The 21,734-nt window shown below is 41.1% G+C and overlaps 1 protein-coding gene across 2 annotated transcripts; it reads left to right on the top strand.

Annotated features, from left to right (window-relative positions):
• Positions 1 to 1,385: 1,385 nt before the first annotated feature.
• Positions 1,386 to 21,284, top strand: SPTY2D1 (SPT2 chromatin protein domain containing 1). Of its 2 annotated transcripts, XM_060183883.1 has the most exons (7): positions 1,386 to 1,584; positions 11,275 to 11,389; positions 12,774 to 13,991; positions 14,022 to 14,339; positions 16,012 to 16,177; positions 17,463 to 17,540; positions 18,425 to 21,284. In XM_060183883.1, the coding sequence occupies exons 1-7, from the start codon at positions 1,525 to 1,527 to the stop codon at positions 18,516 to 18,518; spliced, it is 2,049 nt and encodes a 682-aa protein (XP_060039866.1). In that variant the 5' UTR covers positions 1,386 to 1,524; the 3' UTR covers positions 18,519 to 21,284. The 2 variants fall into 2 exon arrangements, with proteins under 2 accessions (XP_060039866.1, XP_060039865.1); XM_060183882.1 differs by having other exon boundaries at positions 12,774 to 14,339.
• Positions 21,285 to 21,734: the final 450 nt, after the last annotated feature.

The following is a 21,734-nucleotide window of genomic DNA, read 5'->3' as shown; positions in this document are numbered from 1 at the left end:
TCTCCTCCCCTAAAAAATTTTTGGACCCCCCATTTCTGAGGTACCCTACCAACCCCCTTCTCTCCCAACATCCAATGAGGTCTGCTAATAAAATCTATTAGAGGCTGCTTGGAGGTGGTGGAACAGATAAAGCACTGGACTCTCAAACATGAGGTCCTGAGTTTGACATTCCCCCCCATCATGTATGCCTGAGGGAGACTCTGCTTCTCTCTTATTAAATCTTTGGGGTGGGGAGGTCATGCTGGGGCTGGCGAGACAGCATCGTGGTTCTGCAAAGAAACTTTCCTGCGAGGTGTGTGTGTGGGGGGTACACCAGGTTAAGCCACATAGTCCTAAACTCAAGGACCCAGTTCGAGCCCCCAATCCTCGCTTCACAAGCCGTGAAGCAGGCCTGCAGGTGTGTCTCTCCCTCTCTGTATCATCCTCTCAATTTCTCTGTCCTATCCAATAAAATGGAAAAACAAAAACGGGCCACCAGGGACAGTGGATTCATAGTGCAGACACCAAGCCCCAACAATAGCCCTAGAGGCAAAGAAAGAAAGAAAGAATGGAAGAAAGAAAGGGAAACTTTCCTGCCTGAGGCTCTGGTGTTCCAGGTTCAGTCCCTACCACCACGAGAAACCAGAACAGTGCAGTGGTCTGGTTGGTGTCAGTATCTTTCCTTCTCTCATTAAAATAAAGCTAAGTAACTTACTAAATGACTATGAGCTTATGAATATGAGCTTATGTGTATCTTTATCAGGGCCCCAAGTGATGCCCAGGTTGGATCAGGGAGGAATTCATTTGTCCATCCAGCAAAAAGTTAGCTCCTCTTAAGTGGAGTTTATTATTTAAACGATGGAAAAGCAGTGAATGTGCGCTTCTGTGTGGAGGATGATCCCGTTATCAGGATGATATGAATGAGAGGGATCCACAAAACTGGTGCCTCGTGCGCCTGCGCATTGTCGCAAGAAGCTAGTAACTGCAGCCTCCTGCTGGTGTCCGGTCGGCTCTGCTCTCGGGTTAGCGCCGTTTATGGGCCAAGCATCCGCTCGGGACACCCAGAGAACTCAAGCCTGGTAGGTAGCCCCTCACCGCACACCCATCCCACCCCCCATTTCCTACTCAGGGTTGGCGAGAACAAGAGTGTAACAGACCGCGAGCAAAGGCGCTACTAGCGGTCGCGGGTCCCCGACCAGACCCAACCCTAGGGTTTTTATACTCGATCGTGTCTTGTAGGTCGGAGATGGGGCTAGCCCCGCCCTTTGTAGCCCCGCCCACATCCACGTACAAAATCTCTACGTGTCTCAAGTCTCAAGGCGGAAGTTACACCCTATTCTCGCGAGATAGGCGCTGCCGTGAACGGATATAAAGCGCATTCAGGGAAGGGGGCGGGCAGACGGCATTGGAAGGCGCCGGAAGTGGTCGTGTTTGGAGCTGTGCGAGAAGCTGAGCGAGCCCACTTGGTGGGAGCTGCGCGCGGCTTTCAGAAGCGCTTGTAACTCCTTTCCGAGAAACTGGCAAAGTTTCTAGGCATCGGACAACATGGATTTCAGGGAAATCTTGCTGCTAGCTTCCAAGGGACAAGGTGTCAACAATGTACCGGTGAGTATCGCTGGAGTGCGACTGGCTGGGACCTCAGAGTTAAGTTTGGAGAGTGTGACTACTGAACTTCAGGCATCCTCTAGGAAAGGAAGGACTGGCCGCCCTGTTTGCTCTCGGGTTCGTGGTCCTGGGAACTTGGGGTGTAAAGTGGGTTGGGATGCGAGGCCAGAATCCCCCGGCGAACCGACTGAATTACGGCTACTGCATGAACTTTTCGATTTGGGTGTTTTCAGGGTTGTGTGGAAGCTTGTGAATGGAGGGAGCCGTGAATCGAGTGCTCATAACTTTATCCCACATGTTGGGAAGGAAGCTTGGTTGTTGGGGTGTTCCGGGGGGGGTGGGGGGGGTCTAGTGACTAGGCCTAAGACGGTCTTTCGGCTGACTTGTTGGCATCTTCGGGTCAGATCATTAGTGATTTCTCAAACAAGTTCTCTCACTTGCGACCCCACTTAGTCAGCCAACGATTAAACAGTCAATCACATCCCGAGGGGAATGTGGAGAGAGAGAGAGAACACCATCTTTTGTACTGGGAAAGAGATGTGCTTATATCACAAAATCTTTGGCGAACAGAATGAGTGAGCTGATTTTCAGCTTCCGTTTACATATCGCCTTACAGATTTGCCTTTGTTTAAAATCTAGGGTTTGGTTGTTCAGCAGTTTGCTCATTCGCTAATATTTGCAGACCAAAAAGCAGGCCGTTTGAAGTCTTTACTACTGAAGCGATAGAGAGAGTGCCTGGTTTTGTGGCTTTGTGGCTGTTTTGCATAATCTAATCATTTCTGGATCCTCAGATGTGACCCACACCACAGCTGTAAAACGATAAATTGTGTTGTGATACCTGCGGTTTGAGCAGTGAGGTGTAGAACTCCACACAGCTCTCGGTTAAAATCGGTTCAACGATTGATAGGATGTACAGAAAGCTCTTACTGTGTGCTCTGCACTTATTTCATTTTTGCTTTTAGTTTTTTTATTAGCTTTATTTGTTAAGAGATAGAAAGACAGATACCTGCAGACCTGCTTCACCAATCGAAAAGCTTTCCTCCTTGCAGGTGGGGACCAGGGACTTGAATCTGCGACTTTGTGCATTGTAACATGTGCGCTCAACCAGGTGCACCACCACCCGGCCCCAGCACTTTTGTCATTTTCGTATATTGCAGTGTTTTTAATTTTCCATGTGCTTGTTTTCTGAGACTGACCCAGTCTTTATACCTTTTTGACGATAGTGATCTGGAGATAGTAAGATAACTGATAAAACCAATCTTCAACAGTTCTTTCTATCTCGCTTTTTCTGTCTCCCATCTCAAGTATTCAGAATAATCATTCACCTAAGCCATGAGTTATTAGTTCTGCAGGTTGAAGTTAACAGACTGATAACTTCAAAACCTTGAACAACAGAATTTATTTTCTGCATCTGTAAGTTTCCTAGGCAGGTCAATATTGCATATGGTGGCCATTCATTTTTACATAATAAGCCCATGTTTTACTCTTGATCTTCTTTAATTTCAGCGATGATCAAAGATAGTACTAGCTTTAATGCTCAGAAATATTCTGTGAGAATCAAAAACAAGCCAGTCATTTTAATTCTAAAGACCAATAACTGAGGAGAAAAGCGGGTATTACTAGAGCAGAAATTTTCAAAATATGTGTATTTTGGCACCCAGATTTCTAGACCCAGTTATGACTTTTTTTGTTGGTTTATTTCCCATTCTGAGTACACTGCACAGTTCTAGTTTATGTGGTGTGGGGGGTGGTTAGCCTGGGGCCTCCTGGGGCCGCAAACCTGTTGCACTGCAGATGGTGCTATCTCCCCAGCCCAGTTTACTAAGTCTTAATGGATTTGTTTCTTAGATAAGAACGTCCATGGTTTGACTGTCACGTGAACTGTCTTACTCCCCATTTTCATCTCTCAGGACCCTCACATAGGAAATAAGCCTCATTTTCCCTGTAGTTGGAAAATTAACCTGTATTCCCTACCCCTTCCCTTTATTGTTTAATATTGGGGGAAAGCAGCTTCTACCACTGCAGAAGACATTTGTTAAGAGCATAAACTGTCCTTCTTTTGGCCAGAGAGTAAAACTTTCCTTTTTAAAAAATTATTTTCTGGGCTCAGGAGACAACACAATAGTTATGCAGAAAGCTTTTCATGCCTGAGACACAAAAGGTCCATGATTCAGTCCCCTCCACCACCATAAATGAGAGCTGAGCAGTGTTGTGGTAAAAATGAAAGAAAGAAAGAAAGAAAGAAAGAAAGAAAGAAAGAAAGAAAGAAAGAGTCTTTTGTTTGGGGTTTTTTATGTATTGCCTCATGGAACCCTTGTAGTATTGGTAATAGGTAGTTTCTGGGACTATTGGTAACAGTTACAGATTATGTATTTTGTCTCTCCATGTATCCTGTTGATTGGAATAACGGGTGGTAGTAAGAACAGACAAATTGGTGAAGCCATTCAAAAATCTTAACAGCTGAGTATGAAAGCATGCCTTTCCTCCCCACCACCCTAAAGACTAGTAAGCCTGGGAGTTTTAGTTAGCAGCAATATACATTCTCTTTCAACATAAAGAAAATGGTTAAGAGAAATGCTTAAGCAGTAGAGCGAGCCTGGTTACATTTTATTTTCATTTGTGAGAGAGACCACAGCACCAGAGCTTTATTCAGTGCTGTGGGAGGTGGGCTCCAGCCTGAGTCTATACCTACAGCAAAGAAGTGCACTGTCTCCCTAGCTAAATTTAATAAGATTTTGCTCTAATTTGTTTCAGCTGATTATTCTAAATGATTTTTCTCAGCTTAAAGTAAGGTTTTTTTGAGCATGCTTTTAAGGCACGGGAAAATTACTTCCTTCAGAATCTTTCATCTTTTTAAGTGGACTGAGGAAAGAGACATTCTTAGAAAATAATGTGTTTAACAGACTAAATACCTGTAAGACATAGAATATGAATGTATCACTTTATGGTCATAAGCCAAATATTTAATATATATTGATATTTTGCCATATTTAAAAATATATAAATATAGCTGAAGAATATCCCAACCCCATTAACTTTTTTTAAAAACTTTTTTGTTTATTTTCCCCTTTGTTGCCCTTGTTTTATTGTTGTAATTATTATTGTTGTGGTTATTGATGTCGTTGTTGTTGGATAGGACAGAGAGAAATAGAGAGAGGAGGGGTAGACAGGGGGAAAAAAAGACATAGACACCTGCAGACCTGCTTCACCACCTGTGGAGCGACTCCCCTGTAGGTGGGGAACTGGGGGCTTTAACCGGTATCCTTACAGCAGTCCTTGTGTTTCATGCCACGTGTGCTTAACCCGCTGCACTATGGCCTGACTTCCCCATTTCCTTTCTAAAAACTGAACCGTAACACACATTGTGAGGTGTGATCTATTTCAAGACATGTATGCTTGTCAAGAAGCAGAAGAGATATTTACCTGACTTGAGAGGCAATGAATGCTTGTCTAATGGAACATCTTTCTTTTCTGTTGTTTTCTTTTTATGAGATATAACAATCTTTATAATATTTTAGTTAAAACAAAGGGAGGGTTGCATCATGCCTAGAAATATTAAGCACACTACATTTCCCAGTGGAAAACTAAATCCAGAGCAATAGCTGATCAAGGTGATGTAAGTAGACACTGCTGTGAGCTCTAGCTACATTTCTTTTTCTCTTTTTTTTTTTTTAACCAGAGCACTGATCAGCTCTGGCTTATGGTGGTGCAGGGGATTGAACCTGGGACTTCGAAGCCTCAGGCATGACCTCTGCCCTCTAGTTACATTTAAAGAAAAAGAATATTTAAGTTTTTTCTTTTTCTCCCTGAATTTCTCTTGCAAAAGCAAAGTAGCTTTTCTTGGTTTGGCAGAATTATAGAGCTTACAATATGAATTGTATGTTTCAGGTGCTAGTTATAATTACTGACTTTGTAGTGTGTGAGGCAAGTTATGTTGTCTTTCTCACAATCATGCTGAAGTTACCTCAGAAAAGGTACTGTGGTGTGACTCTCACACCAAAAAGTTATAAAAGGGAATTTTTTTCTGCTTTTGTTTTTTTTTTTAAGATTATATTTATTCATGCGAAATGGTAGGAGAGAGAGAGAAAGAACCAGACATCACTCTGGTACGTGTTCTGCTGGGGATTGAACTCGGGACCTCATACATGACAGTCCAAAGCCTTATCCTCTGCACCACCTCCCAGACCACTAAAAGGGAAATTTGCACGTGATATTGGACATAAAGACTTGTAAGACTATATAATCTTTGAGGATAAGAATGAAAATACTAGGAGGTGGGCAGTAGCACAGTGGGTTAAGTGCACCTGGCACGAAGCTCAAGGACCGGCTCAGGATCCCGGTTCAATTTCCCGGCTCCCCACCTGCAGAGGGGAGTCGCTTCACAGGCGGTGAAGCAGACCTGCAGGTGTTTATCTTTCTCTCCCCCTCTCTGTCTTTCCCTCTTCTCTCCATTTCTGTGTTCTATCCAACAACGACAGCAACAACAATAATAATAAAAACAACAACGACGATAAACAAGCACAACAAAAAAGGGAAGAAGAAAAAAAAGCCTCCAGGAGCAATGGATTTATAGTGCCAGCACCGAGCCCCAGCAATAGCCCTGGAGGCAGAAAAAAAAGTAAATACTAAAAATAAAACCGGAAAGCCGGGAGACTTTTTTAAGATTTACGTATTTATTACACACACACATCAGAACACTGCTCAGCTGGAAGACTTTTTTTTAAATATATATTTTTTATATTTATTTATGTATTTATTTTCCCTTTTGTTGCCCTGTTTTTTATTGTTGTAGTTATTATTGCTGTTGTTGTCATCGTTGTTGGATAGGACAGAGAGAAGTGGAGAGAGGAGGGGAAGAAAGAGAGGGGGAGAGAAAGACAAGACACCTGCAGACCTGCTTCACCGCCTGTGAAGTGACTCCCCTGCAGGTGGGGAGCCAGGGGCTCGAACCGGGAGGTTACACCAGTCCTTGCGCTTTGCACCATATGCACTTAACCCACTGCGCTACCACCCAACTCCTGGGAGACTTTAAGATTTATTTATTACACACACACACCCCAGAACACTGCTCAGCTCAGGTGTATGGTGGTGTGGGTATTGAACCTGGGACCTTTCATGCCTCAAGCATGAAAATCTTCTTGCATAACCATTATACTATCTTCCTAGTCCAGTATTTCCTTTTAAAATAAAATGTGGTCCAAAAAGTTTCTGCAAGTAGTCACAATCTAGAAGCAGTTTTAACTGGACTGTTCCCTTCTCTTGGATCTGGAGAATTACACTTCCAGTGCCTTGAATCAGATTTAGAATCAATGAGCATGTGTTATGGACTGCTGCTGGTATTCAGTGCGACTATCTGGTGCACGTGAAAATGCAGCTAGTTCTGCCTCACAGAGTTGAATGTAGCAGGAGACATTGCTCAGCTGGTACAGCATGGCACCTGCATGCTTGAGGCTTTCAGTTCCTTTACTGGAAGGAGTTTGGTTTTTATTTTGCCACCAGGGTTATCGCTGAGGTGGGGAGCAGGGTTCAAACCTGGGTCCTTGCACATGGTAATATGTGTGCTCAACCGGGCTCTACTCTGGCCCCATAGAAGTTTCTATTTTTATTCTTTACACATGGTTTTCTATTTTGCTCCCTTTTGTAGGCAGGTAGATTGTCTTATAAAATACTCCACTACAACAAACCTTTTGATATTGTGAAAGGTCTGTCCATGCCTATGGAGATCTTAGTGATAAATAGCCAAGTTGGGAAAATTCAGTGTTACAGACCCAAGAGAAATGAAAACATACGTTCACAGAACTTGCGGGGTCTGGGAGGTGGCACAGTGGTGGGCACTGGATTCTCAACCATGAGGTCCCAAGTTCAATCCCTGGCAACACATGTACCAGAGTGATGTCTGGTTCTTTCTCTCCTCCTACTTTTCTCATGAATAAATAAATTCTTTAAAAAATAAAAAAAATATGTTCACAGAACTTGTTCACAAATGCTCATAGAGCATTGTTCATAATGGCCCTAGAATAGATGGGGCAGAGAGAATTTAGAGTTCAAGACTTGCATGCGTGAGGCCCCAGAGACCCAAGCTTAATCCCCAGCCCAAGCATATGCCATAGCTTTCTCATGGAAATAAGTAAACCTTTTTAAAGGTAGAAGAAGTATTCAACGATAAACCAGAAATTAAGTATTAGTAAGTTGCATCATGAATTGTGGAAAACATGTTAAGTGTGAGGATTCTCCAGAGAAACAGAACCAGTAGGATTTATTTTAGGGATGGGGGTGAGGGGAGATGCAGTTGACAAGTCTGAGATTTGAAAGGCAGGCTGGAAACTCGGATGGGAAATGTGCAATAGTTTTGTGATAGGACTCCTCCGAGAAACCTGCTTCTTGAAGAGCTGCTCTTCAGGCCTCCAATTAGTGAGTCCTGCCTACATTATGAGGGGTAATCTGCTTTGCCTCAAGTCAGCTGACTGTAAATGGTTGCCACAACTGCAAAATACCTTCACTGCAACAGCTGGTTAGCGTTTACTTGAATAACTGGGTACATAGCCTAGCCAGGTTTACATCTAAAAATGACCATTGAGCCATATATTCTATGAGTTCATTTATTTTCAGTTTTAATAATGTGAGACATACACTTTTTTTTCTACCAGAGCACTGTACAACTGGTTTATGGTGGTGAGGGGATTGAACCTGGGACTTCAGAGCCTCGGGCATGGAAAGTATTTTTGTATAGCCATCATGCTATTAAAAAAAAAAAAAAACTGAACCCCACCAATGTGTCCTGGAGCTCAGCTTCCCCAGAGACACACCCTAATAGGGAAAGAGAGAGGCAGACTGGGAGCATGGACCGACCAGTCAACGCCCATGTTCAGCGGGGAAGCAATTACAGAAGCCAGACCTTCTACCTTCTGCAACCCTCAATGACCCTGGGTCCATGCTCCCAGAGGGATAGAGAATGGGAAAGCTATCGGGGGAGGGGGTGGGATATGGAGATTGGGTGGTGGGAATTGTGTGGAGCTGTACCCCTCCTACCCTATGGTTTTGTTAATTAATCCTTTCTTAAATTAAAAAAAAAATTAAAAAAACAGTAAAATTACATTATGATTATTTTTTAAATTTACAAATCTGTAATGTGTGTTTTTTTTTTTGTCTCCAGAGTTATTACTGGGGCTTGATACAGGAGCCCTTCCCCCCCCCCCCCCCATTTTATTGGATAGAACAGAAATTTAGAGAGGAGCTGGAGGGGGAGGGAGGGAGGGAGAGACTTGCAGACCTATTTAACCACTTGTGAAGCAAACCCTCCCCTCCACCCTCACCCCCACCCCGCAGATAGAGGTGGGGGCCCTTAAACTAGGATCCTTGTGCTTAACCCGGTGCACCACCGCCCAGCCCCCTCTCTCTCCCTATCTCCCACTCCCCTGTTATATTTCTCTCCGTCCTGTTAAATAAAAAATAGAAAGGAAAAAAAAAATGGCCACTTCAAATGGTCGATTCAAAGTGCTGGCACCTAGCCCCAGCAATTAGCAAGGGAGGGAGGGGAAAGGAAGGAAGAGCATCCTATGCAAAGGCCTGCCATTTGTGAGCCAGGACACTTCTCTGTCTTTAGTTAAGTAATTCTTTCTCCTTAGTTTAGTCTTCCTTTCCCTCACCTTTTCTCCATTAATATCGGGCCTCAATCCACAATGGAAAAAATCCACAACTTAATTTACAAAAATGTGGATTTACTGAAAGCTTTCCAGACATAACTACGGTAGCTAGGGAAGGGAGGGTGACTGGATGCTCCTTGCCGGACTCTCCATCAGGGATGTTTCAGAGCTCAGCATTGCTACCACACAGGCTTTTCAGGTTAGATTAGGGTCTGCTCCCTTCAGCAGCTGCTTTGTTGGTTGATTTAGCTGGAAACTTCCAACCTGTTTGAAGGTGCTTATAGTTGGCTGCTGTGTTGTAAGCACTTTACTGCAGGAATTTCTAGCACATTTTGCAGATCACTTACTTGATTCCTGAGTGGCTTGGTTAGTTCACAGAGGTGTTTCACTTTCCCTCCCCTGCCCCTTCCCCTTTTTCCTGCCTTCCTTCCTTCCTGCCTGCCTTCCTGCCTGCCTGCCTTCCTTCTTCTAGCACAGTAACAGGTTCAGTGAACAAGAATGTTATCTAAGGAGATGAAAGAGGATGGGCACTTGAAACTTTTCATGTCCTTGTGCGTAAATTTAACGTAAATTCACCCTGGAGATGACTCACCTGTTCTGAGTTGTTTGTTTTGACATATTTCTCTAATGGTGCTGATAAAATGGAAACTTTTCCTAGCCCTAATTCAAATAACATTATTGTAGTTTTAGTCACCTCCAGCCAGAAATGGATGTATGAAAAGCAAAGCCCAGAAAAATGCCATCTGCCTCCGGATACTTTAACCATTTTGGGGGGTGATCTGGAAACCTGTCAGAGTTTACAAGGCGAGTTAATATTTAACGAACACAAAAGCTACAGCTAGAGATTAGAGATAAATGACTCCTTGCTACATAGATTTTTTTTTCCTTTTTTTCTTTTGTTAGATATTTGTTTATGAAAGTAAGATAAATGGAGAGAGATATTTGTTGATGAAAGTAAGATAAATGGAGAGAAATGGCCAGAACCTCACTCTGGCATGCATCACGTTGGAGGTGAGCTCCAGCTTTTACCCACTGTGCCACCCCACCTCCTGGAATACTGCAAAGATTTTTCTTTTCTTTGTCATAAGGGCTTTGTGCATATGTGATTTCACATCTTCTGTTGAAACCCCCCCCCCCCATAGAGGTTGAGAGAGACAGGGAGATGTTAGCACTGCTTCACCATTTGGGAAGCCTCCCTCATGCAGGTGCTCCCATGTTGGGGCAGAAGGCTTGAACTTCTGTACTTGAGCCTGGTGTTGGCGCTTTACCAGATGAGCTATCTTGAGGCCCCTGTATAGATTTTTTTTTTCTTATATATGTTCAAAGTATAATCTAAATTTCTATATTATAAGCAAAATTACTTCTGAGACTTTACTAGAAAATCAAGAGTATAGAGTACTTGGGGAAGAAAACAACTGTGACCAGTTTTGTTTTGGTTTTTTTTGCTTGAAAAGTTGAACTTTGAGGAAGCCTTTTTTATCAGAATTTTATGACAGTGATTTTTTTTTAAGTCCTCCTGTTCGTGTATGCATTACTGGGATGTTACAAAGAAATTCTCCCTAAATGTGGTCATGCTTAAATATTTATCCTGCAATTTTATAGCTAAGGCTTACTGTGGGTTACATGATTGATTGGTCAGTCATTCCGAGTAGGTTTTTCAGTCAACATTTAAACATTATTATTGCTTGGCACAGTGGCTTCACAGCCTACAGCAATGTATTTTTAAAGTTGAAGGGGGACGGCAGCTGGTAAATAGCATAATAGTTATACAGATAGATATAGAACCCTGAGGTCCCGGGTTCAGTCCTCTGCACCACCATAATCCAGAGCTGAGCAATACTCTGGAAAGAGAAGGAATGACGGAAGGAAGGAAGGAGAAAAAAAAAAATTCCCATAGGAGAAAGGTAAAAATACCACAGTGCAGAAGCTCCCTCCAGCATGGTGAGAGCTGGGCTTGTACTTGGATCATGCACATCACAGAGCAGTCACACAACAGTTGATTGTGCCAACCTACTCATAATTTTTACAATTCTGTTTATATTTTCAGAAAAGGTACAGTTTGGCAGTGGGACCTCCCAAGAAAGATCCTAAAGTTAAGGGTGTCAAGTCAGCAGCGGTCCAAGCTTTTCTCAGGAGAAAAGAAGAAGAACTCAGAAAAAAAGGTTAGTATCTGAAGCTTTATTCTATTTGTGAGAGAGCAGAGACCACTCTGTTCTGGCATGTGCTGGGGTTGTGCAAATCCTATTCTGTGCTTGATGCACCACCTTCTTGACTATCCTCATTTTAAAGTCTTTTGCTTTTATAAAGCTAAGTTGTACATAACCAATGGATGTTTATAATTCTACAAAAACCTAAGGAATTTGTTATGTGTGATTCACCTTACTATATGTATAGCATTCCAGATGTTCTTATGTTGGTTGGTTATCTTTTAACTCTCAAGTTTTCTTTGGCTGTTTTAAATAGTAGCTATACCTCCCAGTCAGCCATAGTAGGTGTCAAACAAGAATTCCATTCTTTGGGGGCAGGGGTAGATAGCATAATGGTTATGCAAAGAGACTCTCAAGCCTGAGGCTGTGAAGTCTGATGTCTCAGGTTCAATCCCCTGCACCACCATAAACCAGAGCTGAGCAGTGCTCTAGTAAAAAAAAAAAATCCATTTTGATCTTAATTCTAAATTTTTTTGTTATACTTCTGACATAATAATTTATTAAGAATGCTATCTAAAAGGTTAAAATAGAAATGACTGCAAAGAGTAAATTTAAAACATTGTTTACTTCATATAAATAACAGGGAAACTGATTTAAGTATTCATTGATTCATAACAATAACTACTAACTCATTATTAATGGTCGCTTAACTTGGTGTATGTGGAATGAGCTGTTTCTATATTTAAAGCTGAAAACCTACCTCTCACTTGCTGAGTCATATAGAAAAGCCCATATGTGACCCACTCAACCTGTAACAGTTGATGCTTGTTCAAGTGACTTCCTCAGTAGATTCCTAGATGCCTTCCTAGATTGTTACTTGAATATTGCTTGTGTTTTAGCCACCTGCGGATTTATTTGCCACTAGGATTATTGCTGGGGCATCATGCTTGCACTATAAATCCACTGCTCCCGGTGACCGTTTTTTCTTTTTACATTACAGAAGTACATGTCCACAGGGGTTTGAATTCCCACCACTAGAGTTCTGAATCTTCAGTCTCCCCTCTGTAATCCACCACAGGTGGTAGACATGACCCAACAATCATCTCTACACCTATCTGTCCATATTTATACATAATTGTCTCCTTTTTTTTCTGATTCAATCCTCTCTTCCCCTCCAAGCCACTCGTGACATCATAACTACCTCCATATGTTCCTCTCCTTTTCCTGCTCTCTCTCTCTAGGTGTTGATCAAGCTGGAGTTCAGAGCTCTTTTATCTTTATCCTATCACTTCTCTCCCACTGGAGGGTATGGATCAAGGTTGTTTTGGGGGAGGCAAACATTTTTTCTGCTATCTTGAGACGTTGAAATGTTTGTTTATTTTTAATTTGTCCCTTGTAGCTTTAGAGGAGCAACGGAGAAAAGAAGAACTGGTGAAAAAGCGAATTGAATTAAAACATGACAAGAAAGCAAGAGCCATGGCAAAGAGGACAAAGGATAATTTTCATGGTTACAATGGGATTCCTGTTGAAGAGAAGTCAAAGAAGAAGCATGCAATGGAGAGCCACACTAGCCATGGAACAGACCAAGATTATGAAATGGAAGATGAAGATGAATTTGTGGAATACAATCAGGCAGGGTCAGAGCACGAATATGAGGAGGAGCAAGAAGCTCCCAAAGTTGAAAGCAAACCAAAGGTTCCCCTTAGAAGTGCCCCACCAGTAATGAACTTCACTGACTTACTCAGGTTGGCTGAGAAAAAGCAGTATGAGCCAGTGGAGATCAAGGTGGTGAAGAAGACGGAAGAGCGACCTCTGACTGCGGAAGAACTTAGGGAGCGAGAATTTTTAGAACGAAAGCATAGGAAAAGAGTATCTGAAACAGATACAAGACTACCTCTAACTAAAAAGACACCTTTTCAGAAAGAAAGTGTAGGCACAAAAGTTGGCAAAAGTTCTGGGGACAAGTATCCTCCTTCTAAGGGTACTCCCCTACTTCCTCATGCTGAGAGGAAATCCAGACCCAGTATAGCCAATGAGAAACACTTGGGTTTGTCTTCATCCAAACCCAAGCCAAGTGAGAGAACCAAAACAGGATCTGCCAATTGCTCCCAACCCTCACTGCGTGAGAGCAATGACAGACCCATTTTCAACGGTACTGGAAAACCACATTCTAGCACTTACTCGAGTACCCCAAAGACTTCTGCTAAAGGTGTTCCAAAATCTGTGACTGAGCAGAAAGCCAGTAAGTCTCCCCATTCTAACCAGTCCAGGCCTGGGCCAGTGGGCGCTTCACCCAGTAAAGCTAAGAGTCCAGGTATCAGGCAGCCAGGGAGCAGTTCTGACTCAGCTCCAGGACGACTGAACACAGCAGCCAGTTGGCCTACAGTTAACTCTAGCTCTGGACCTAAGCACCAAAGCAGCAGCTCTCGCTCAGGACCTGAGAAAACAGCCAGTGGGACCAAGAGGCCTTCTGGTGATTTGAATCCATCTGGACGGACAGTCTGTGGTTCAAGTGGCCTTGAACGACCTGCAAGCAGCTCAAATGGCCCTGTACGACCCATCGGTGGCCTGGGAGGTTCTGGGAAGCCTGCAAGCAGCATTGGTGGCCCTGGGAGGCCTGCGAGCAGCTCTGGTGGCCCTGGGAGGCCTGCGAGCAGCTCTCGTGGCCCAGGGAGGCCTGTGAGCAGCCCCCACAACATTAGACGACCAGTGGGTATCTCAGGTCCTCCTGGCCGACCTGTCAATGGCACAGTTACAGCTGGACGGACTGTCAGTGTTTCAGGCCCTGGAAGACCAGTAAGCAGCTCTGGACCTGGGCGAGCACTTAGTAACTCAGGTCCACTCCTGAAGCCCAAGTGCACTGTTGTCTCAGAAACTATTTCTTCTAAGAATATAATTAGCCAGCCCATCAATGGACAGATGAATGGAATGAGACCATCTTTGACTGGCTATAGATCAGCCCCAGGTAAAATTACCCTGTTATCCTTATTTGTCACTAGGAAATTAGAAATAGTTTGCATGATAGAACCAGAGACCTTATGAACTTTATATGGCCCCTACATTTTTTAAATTTAACATCATGTAGTTAATTGAGCTTTTTATCTGTTTTACTTGCCCTCCCACCTCAACTCCACACACACTTCCCCTCGTAATCACCATTCTGTTACTCGAATTTGAGGGCTTTTGTTGCCAGGGAGGCAGTGCATTAGCTAGAGAACTGAGGTGTTCTGGGTTCAATCCCTAGCATCCCATATATGAACATACAGTTCTGGTTCTTTCTTCCCTTCTCTGTCTCAGTAATCTTTTTTTAAATGTATATGAGGCTTTTTACTCATTTTCTACATGAATATGAAATCATATAATACAGTATTTGCCCCCCTCTCCCCTCCTTCCTAAAGCACTGCATAGATCGAACCTAGGAATGCTTAGCTTCAGACATCAGAGTCAGCATACAAACACTTCTGCTATCTCTCTGGACAGTATTTGTCATTCCTCTTCCCACTTAACATAATCCCCCTTAAGGTCCAAATGGTATGGCCTAGTTTTCTTGGGGCTCAGTGCCTGCACTACAAATCCACCACCCCTGGCACTCATTTTTTCTGTTTTTTTCCCCCTTTCTATTTTTATTTCACAGGACATACAGAAATTGAGGGGAAGAGGAGGTAGAGAGGAAGAGATAGCTAGGTGCAGACCTGCTTCACTGCTTGTAAAGTGACCCCCTGGTCCTTGCACTTTGCATCATGTGCAGGTAACCTGCTGAGCTAGTGCCCTGCTCCCTAGTAATCATATATATATATTTTACATCTTTAGCCTCTCATCTGTCCCATACTACTCACTATACTCTCATGTTGGTAGAATCCTGATGTTTTTTTCTGTCTTATGCCTGAAAGTTAGTGACCCTACATAGAATTATGTAATTAGAGAACTTTTACCAGTCTTTCTGAAGAAAGGGAAACTTCTGAGATAGAAAGTGGCACTCCTGGGGGTTGGGCGGTGGCGCAGTGGGTTAAGCACACATGGCGCAAAGCACAAGGACCGCGTAAGGATCCCGGTTCGAGTCCCTGGCTCCCCACCTGCAGGGGAGTCGCTTCACAGGTAGTGAAGCAGGTCTGCAGGTGTCTATCTTTCTCTCCCTCTCTGTCTTCCCTTCCTCTCTCCATTTCTCTCTGACCTATCCAACAACGAACAACATCAACAATAGTAATGACCACAACGAGGTTATAACAAGGGCAACAAAAGGGGGGAAATGGCCTCCAGGAGTGGTGGATTCATGGTGCAGGCACCAAGCCCAGCCATAACTCTGGAGGAAAAAAAAAAGAAAATGGCATTCCTACTAGGCCCTGAGATAAATGAGAATTCTATTGCTTGTAGGTACCATGAATCACATACAGTATTAACACCATACTGTGGGCCAGCCTTCTCAGTATGGTTTTTCAGAATTCCATCTTAATGAGTTTTCCAGATTTCACATAGACTCCATCTGGTACTATTATAATTTACCAGGGAGAAAGGGAGAGAGAATTAGAGCATCATTCTAGCACTTGGGACGTCAGTGTCTCATGCCTATCCACTGCACCACTTCCTAAGCTGCCAACTTTAAAGTTTTAGTGTCCTTATAATGGCTTTTCTATTCTTAGGTCCTCAAAGATTTCCCTTCCCTAATGGTCCCAGAAGGGAACAAGGTTTTGACGACGACGATGAAGAATATGACTCTGAGATGGAAGATTTTATTGAAGAAGAAGGAGAACCTCAGGAAGACATATCTAGGCACATAAGAGAAATCTTTGGCTATGACCGAAATAAGTAAGATATTTTTTGCTACTTTGTTGAAGACATGTTGATTTGCATGGCTATTAACAGTGGTGGGGTACAGTGCCACATCTAAGTAAGATCTAGATAAATACAGTAAACAATTTTAATAATCCATACTGTAAGGGCTGGTAAATATGAATCTAAGAGGCATTGACTGGGGTAATGGCACACCCAGTTAAGCACACATAGAACTGGGCACAAGAACCCATGTAAGGATCCAGATTCAAGCTCCCATACCCCATCGACAGGGTGGATGCTTCACAAGTGGTAAGCAAGTCTGTGGGTGTCTTATCTTGCTATCTCCCCCATCTCTCTCAATTTGTCCTATTCAATAAAACAAAAAATGGCTGCCAGGAGCAGTGGATTCATAGTGCCAGCAATATCCCTAGATGCAAAAGAAAGAAGAAAAAAAGGCATTGACTACAATTCTTTTTCTCTTTCTTTTTGATTATATATCATATATGCAGACACCTGCAGCCCTGCTTCACTACTCTTGAAGCTTCCTGGGTCCTTGTGCACTGTAGTGCTTAACCAGATGTTAGTTCTTTTTTTTTTTTTTTTATGTGTGGGAGATTAAACCTGGGACTTTGGAGCCTTATACATGAGAATCTGCATAGCCACTATGCAGATTACCCCCCTCACTTTTTTAATAGAGTACTTATTTCTAGTTTTTAATGCAAACCTACTGTCTTCTTGCCCTTTCTCAGTGAAGAACTCTGGAGTGATAGTTAAGATTTACTTTTTCAGGGTACACAAGAGTTCACTTAGTGTTCCTGCTTTGTCATATACTCAACCTAGTTTCTAGCTCAGCCCTCACCACTTTGGAGGAAACTTTGGTGTATGTTTTCTTTTCCTTTTCCCCTTCTTTCTTTGTATCTGTCTGTATTTGGAAAAGTTAGTGTTGAAGTCCCAGTAATAACGAAAGAAAATTTGAATACTAAATACTCATTTTACTTTTTTTTCTTTTGGGTCATATGTACTAAGTGCATATTTCAGCTTATGTTTTCAATTTATAATGGATTATAAGGACAGACTCCCATTGTATGTCAAGGAAGATCTGTGTATTTTGCTCTCAATTTTAATATAAATTATCACGTAAAGGGGGAAGAATGAATTTATCTTCTAACCTTCCTTCCCTTCCCCACCATGCAAAGAGGAGTCCTAGATGTGTTTTAGAGATGTTGGTTTAGAACACAGAAGAATGGTTTCTTTAGGAAACAAAGTTGGTATTGTTTTGCTTCTTTTGTCTTAGACAATTTTGATTTCCTTTTGACAGATACAAAGATGAAAGTGACTATGCCTTACGTTACATGGAGAGTAGTTGGAGAGAGCAGCAGAAAGAAGAAGCAAAGAGGTAAGCATAAAAGTGTATTTGTGCAAAATATTCCTAAATACTCTTTTTAGTTTATTGCTTCCCAGAACATGCTTCACAGAACCACACGGTTCTGAATTCCAATCCTATTTACTCACTGTTGGATTCAGACAAACCCCTTATCCTTGTTAAGTGTTTCTCATTTACGTAATTTTCTTTTACTCATTGAAAGATTGTAAGGATTATGATAATGTGTACAAGTTCCCTGATGCAGTGCCTTACTGCACACATTGCACAATGCTGGAGACCTTCCCTGGTCCTGCTGCTTTTCTCTCTAACCCCCTTTCTACAGCGAACACATCTCAGTCTTGCTAATCTCTGTAAGGTCAGCTCAGGCACCTGATAGGAGACAGGAAACCCTGTTAGCACTCCTGCTTGGCTATTAGTTGGGGGGGGGGGTATAGCTGATTACTTCTCTCACAGTGTTCACTTGGTGAAATAATTGACCTCAGTCTTAAAACCACAATATTTAAGCCCTTCTTCATCCTGCCTGTTCTGTTAGCAGATAACAAAATTTCAAACTCAAGTGTTGGAATAGAATTTTATTTATTGAATAAGTGTTTCTTCATTTACAAAAGCTGTTGGAAAAGAATTCATATTTTATAACTCAAATAGGAATATTAAATGTTGGTTTGGGGTTGTATGTGAGGCCTTTTTTTCACTATAGTTTAAGTCATTGTCTCCTGATAAAAAGGACTCCTGCTAGTGTTTGCACAGTGGTCAGTGGGAAAGCCCAAAGGCATTGTGGCTTTATCAGCACATTCCATACGAGCTCCCAACTGAGATTTTTTTCTGTCTTTTTAAATAAAAGTACTGATTTTATTTAACATATCCTTCCTTTCTTTCCTCCTCCTTTTTCTTAATAGTTTACGTCTAGGTATGCAAGAGGACTTAGAGGAAATGAGGCGTGAAGAAGAAGAACTGAAACGCAGGAAGGCCAAAAAGCTGAAGAAGCATTAGTTGCTGCTTTTTACTTCTATGAAATTCTCGAAATAGTCAGCTGCAAGGAAGTTCTGCCTTCAGTCTGAAGAAGCCCTATTTTCTCATTTTCAAGTTTGTCCTTACGTACTCAAGAAGGAAGAGTGCATACTATCAACAGACTATTATTGAACATAAAGTACTAAATATTTTTCAGGGTGAAATCTGTATGTACATGATATAATGCCCAATGAATACTTTTATGAAATTAACTGCTCACAGCCTTGATCCTGAATGAGCTATGCACATTAGTGTGGGGCTACTCACCATTCATCTAATGTTATTTTTCCTTTGCGCCTTTAAAAAGGGAAGAAAGAAAAGGATTGCCTCGCATAATTCTGTTAACGTGATTAGGGCACTGCCCAGCTCCCATGTTCACCTTTGATGAGGAATTTATCCCTACCTGTGAATGTTGGCCAGCAATGAAGTGACCTGTGCTAATTTGTTTGAATTAAGAACTTGAATGCAGAGCAGGCTCTAGGATTACTGAGTGGATGTCATTTTTCTGACTGAAGTAAAAAAGAATAAATCATATTGTTTTTTCCATTGCTTATGGATTGGATGCTGAGCATTCTTACTAATTTAGGTGATTAGGGCATTAACAAAAATTTTTCCAAATTAAAATGCAAGATACTTTTAGTACAAAAGTGTTCTTCCCAAGGTTTTTGTTTTTGAGATTTACTATTATTTTAGTGTGAAATAAACACTAAAGTCACTATATTTTTATTTTTTCATTTTCATATTAAAAATAAATTTGGAAGAGTTTTAAAAATAATTGACATGTGAGGCTCCACTTGCCCCCACTTCGAATTAGATATTTTGGAATTTAAGTCACCCCCATACCTCTAGATATTGACTGCATTTTTATTCCGAATTCCTTAGAAATAATAAAAATCAAAAATTAAATCCATGTGTATCCATGTGTATCTCTTTTTGCCCAAGTTGCACTTTTATTTCAAACTATGCACTGTGAAGAGAGATTCTTTCCCCAGGTAGAGAGGTTTCCTGTTTCTGATGTTTTACTGGTCATGGAACCTTCTTCATTTTCACCTAGACATAGGAGCTTAACTTTCATGTCCAAACAATTCCAATCAGGTTGACCTTGGTTTTAGCCAGAGAGAGCAGCCAAGTCTCAAAGCAAGCAACAGATCATGAAACATGTGACAATGGTGGGAAGCATTTGTCATTGGTTCTAAATGTGATGGGTTGGTGACAGTGGGACATGAGTTTATAAAAAAGTAGGATAAACATATTAAGCCATTGGACGGAATTAGGAAGTCATAGTTGTCCTACAAAGAATTTCTCTTAACTCTTCATACCCAAAAGTTGTTTATATCTGTCCCCTTTTTATCCATCGATTTTATCCTTGAACTTTGAGCGTTACAGATTACCGTCGTTAGCCTCCCTAATGGGATGACTACACAAGTCAGCTCTTTAAAATTGACTTGTTTTGAGTTGAGTTCCAAACTTGGAAAGTGAAGAATTTAATATTAAAATTGAATCCTATATGAAAGGTTCTACATCAGTAGGAATAATATCCTAATGTTCCATATAGACTTTTTAACTATTTATACTCTAATTACAATCAATTGCTTATCATAGCTAAAGATTTCTGGTGGCTTAAAGTTTACTAGCACTTTACTCATTGCAGTTATTTGTACAAGAAAGGCACACCATTGTGCTAGATAAGAATTTCAGAACTTGGTAGGAAGAGTCAGGTTGTGTCTTTTGTATGTCTTGAATATATTTCTTCAATAATCTCGACCTTGTTTCTAAATCCTGTCTTCCATTTCTTCTGCAATTCCTGATAGCTTTTAGAAAAAGCTTACACACCTTTTGAAGAAACTGGAATAGGCTGTTATTTTGTCAAGGTTTACAAATTAAGTGCTTGCTTTTTAATGTATCCTGTCTTTTCATATTTTATTAATTCAGTGTTTGAAAATGTGCCTTTTATTGGGTAAATTTTAATTCGTGAATGTACTAATGTTATTTCATGATTGTAATAATGTTACATGGTCATGGGTCAGCATTCTCTACTAGATGATGTGAAAGCAAAGTAGTTTTTGTAAAACTCACAGCTCTGATTGCAGTCCTGCTTGCTTTTTTTTTTTTTTTTTTTTTTTTTTTTTGCTACTTACTCTCAAGGCTGTTTTCAGAACTTGTCTTTGTATTTTCTCTAAATTATAAATGCAGTTATGTCCATATGGAGGCCAGGGTACCATATGTCACAGGCAGCCTTATATGTGTGCTGAGAAGGTTCAGAGACTTAACAAAAAAAAAAAGGGTCTATGGGAACACAGATTTTTTTAAATGTAATCCCCAAGGTTTTTCTCTAAGAAATAATTACTGTTTTGTATTTTGTAACTTAAAAGCAGCTATTATTAGTACATTTCTGAGATATAGCAAGAGACCAAAACATGTTTGGAAAGAGAAATATATGAAGAGAGACTGGTTGTTTTATTTTCATTGTACAGAATATATTAGACTACTATTTATTTTGTGACTGTACGTGATGAAATATTCAGGTGTTTACTGTATGATTAAGAATGGAATATAGATTTCTTTGGAATTATTAAATCTATTAACGTCTTTTCCATAATGGACAAATCAAGTTAAAAAAGATGACATTTACATAGCTTGGCTTGTTTTCTGGTGCTGTTGACCTGCAAGAGAATCTACTTTTGCATATACAAGTTTTGAAATTTATGTATAAAAGAAATTGTAGGCATTAAAAATATTTTATTGATATTTTGTTTTGAATTTATTTATCAGAATTCATATCCATGAATTTTACCATCCAGCTAGAAATCTCAGAAGACATCAAATCTGAGATGGGTTGCTTCCTTACACATTCGCATCTGCTCAGCCTCTATGACTACATCCTCTGCCCCACCACTCAAAACTATTCTATTATTGGGTTGTCTGAAAAGGCATGCATTAAAAAATTTTTTAAAAAAAACAGAAAAATTGTTTTATCCATGTACGTAGGCACTTAGGTACTGTGTTCTTGATCTATACGTCAAGTAAACATGATGCTAGATTTATAAATCAGAATTGTAGCTTGTGGATTTTGGATCTGCTTTGCTCACCATTAAAAGGGCAATTCAGTACATACAGCCACTAGTAGTTTTGCAAACACACCAAATAGTAACAAGATAGTTATAAAGATTGATTTTACTCTTAAAAGTGTACTTCTGG

Source organism: Erinaceus europaeus, unplaced genomic scaffold, assembly GCF_950295315.1.
Source record: "Erinaceus europaeus unplaced genomic scaffold, mEriEur2.1 scaffold_1058, whole genome shotgun sequence".
Taxonomy (NCBI): domain Eukaryota; kingdom Metazoa; phylum Chordata; class Mammalia; order Eulipotyphla; family Erinaceidae; genus Erinaceus; species Erinaceus europaeus.
The sequence above is the reverse complement of the archived record's forward strand: the minus strand, read 5'-3'. Positions and strand labels throughout refer to the sequence as shown.

Excerpts from the sequence above, each read along its gene's own strand:
- SPTY2D1 (XM_060183882.1), top strand. The coding sequence starts at position 1,525 with ATGGATTTCAGGGAAATCTTGCTGCTAGCTTCCAAGGGACAAGGTGTC. Across the intron at positions 1,585-11,274 it reads AAGGTGTCAACAATGTACCG|AAAAGGTACAGTTTGGCAGT; the intron begins GTGAGTATCGCT and ends TTATATTTTCAG. Across the intron at positions 17,541-18,424 it reads CAGAAAGAAGAAGCAAAGAG|TTTACGTCTAGGTATGCAAG; the intron begins GTAAGCATAAAA and ends TTTTCTTAATAG.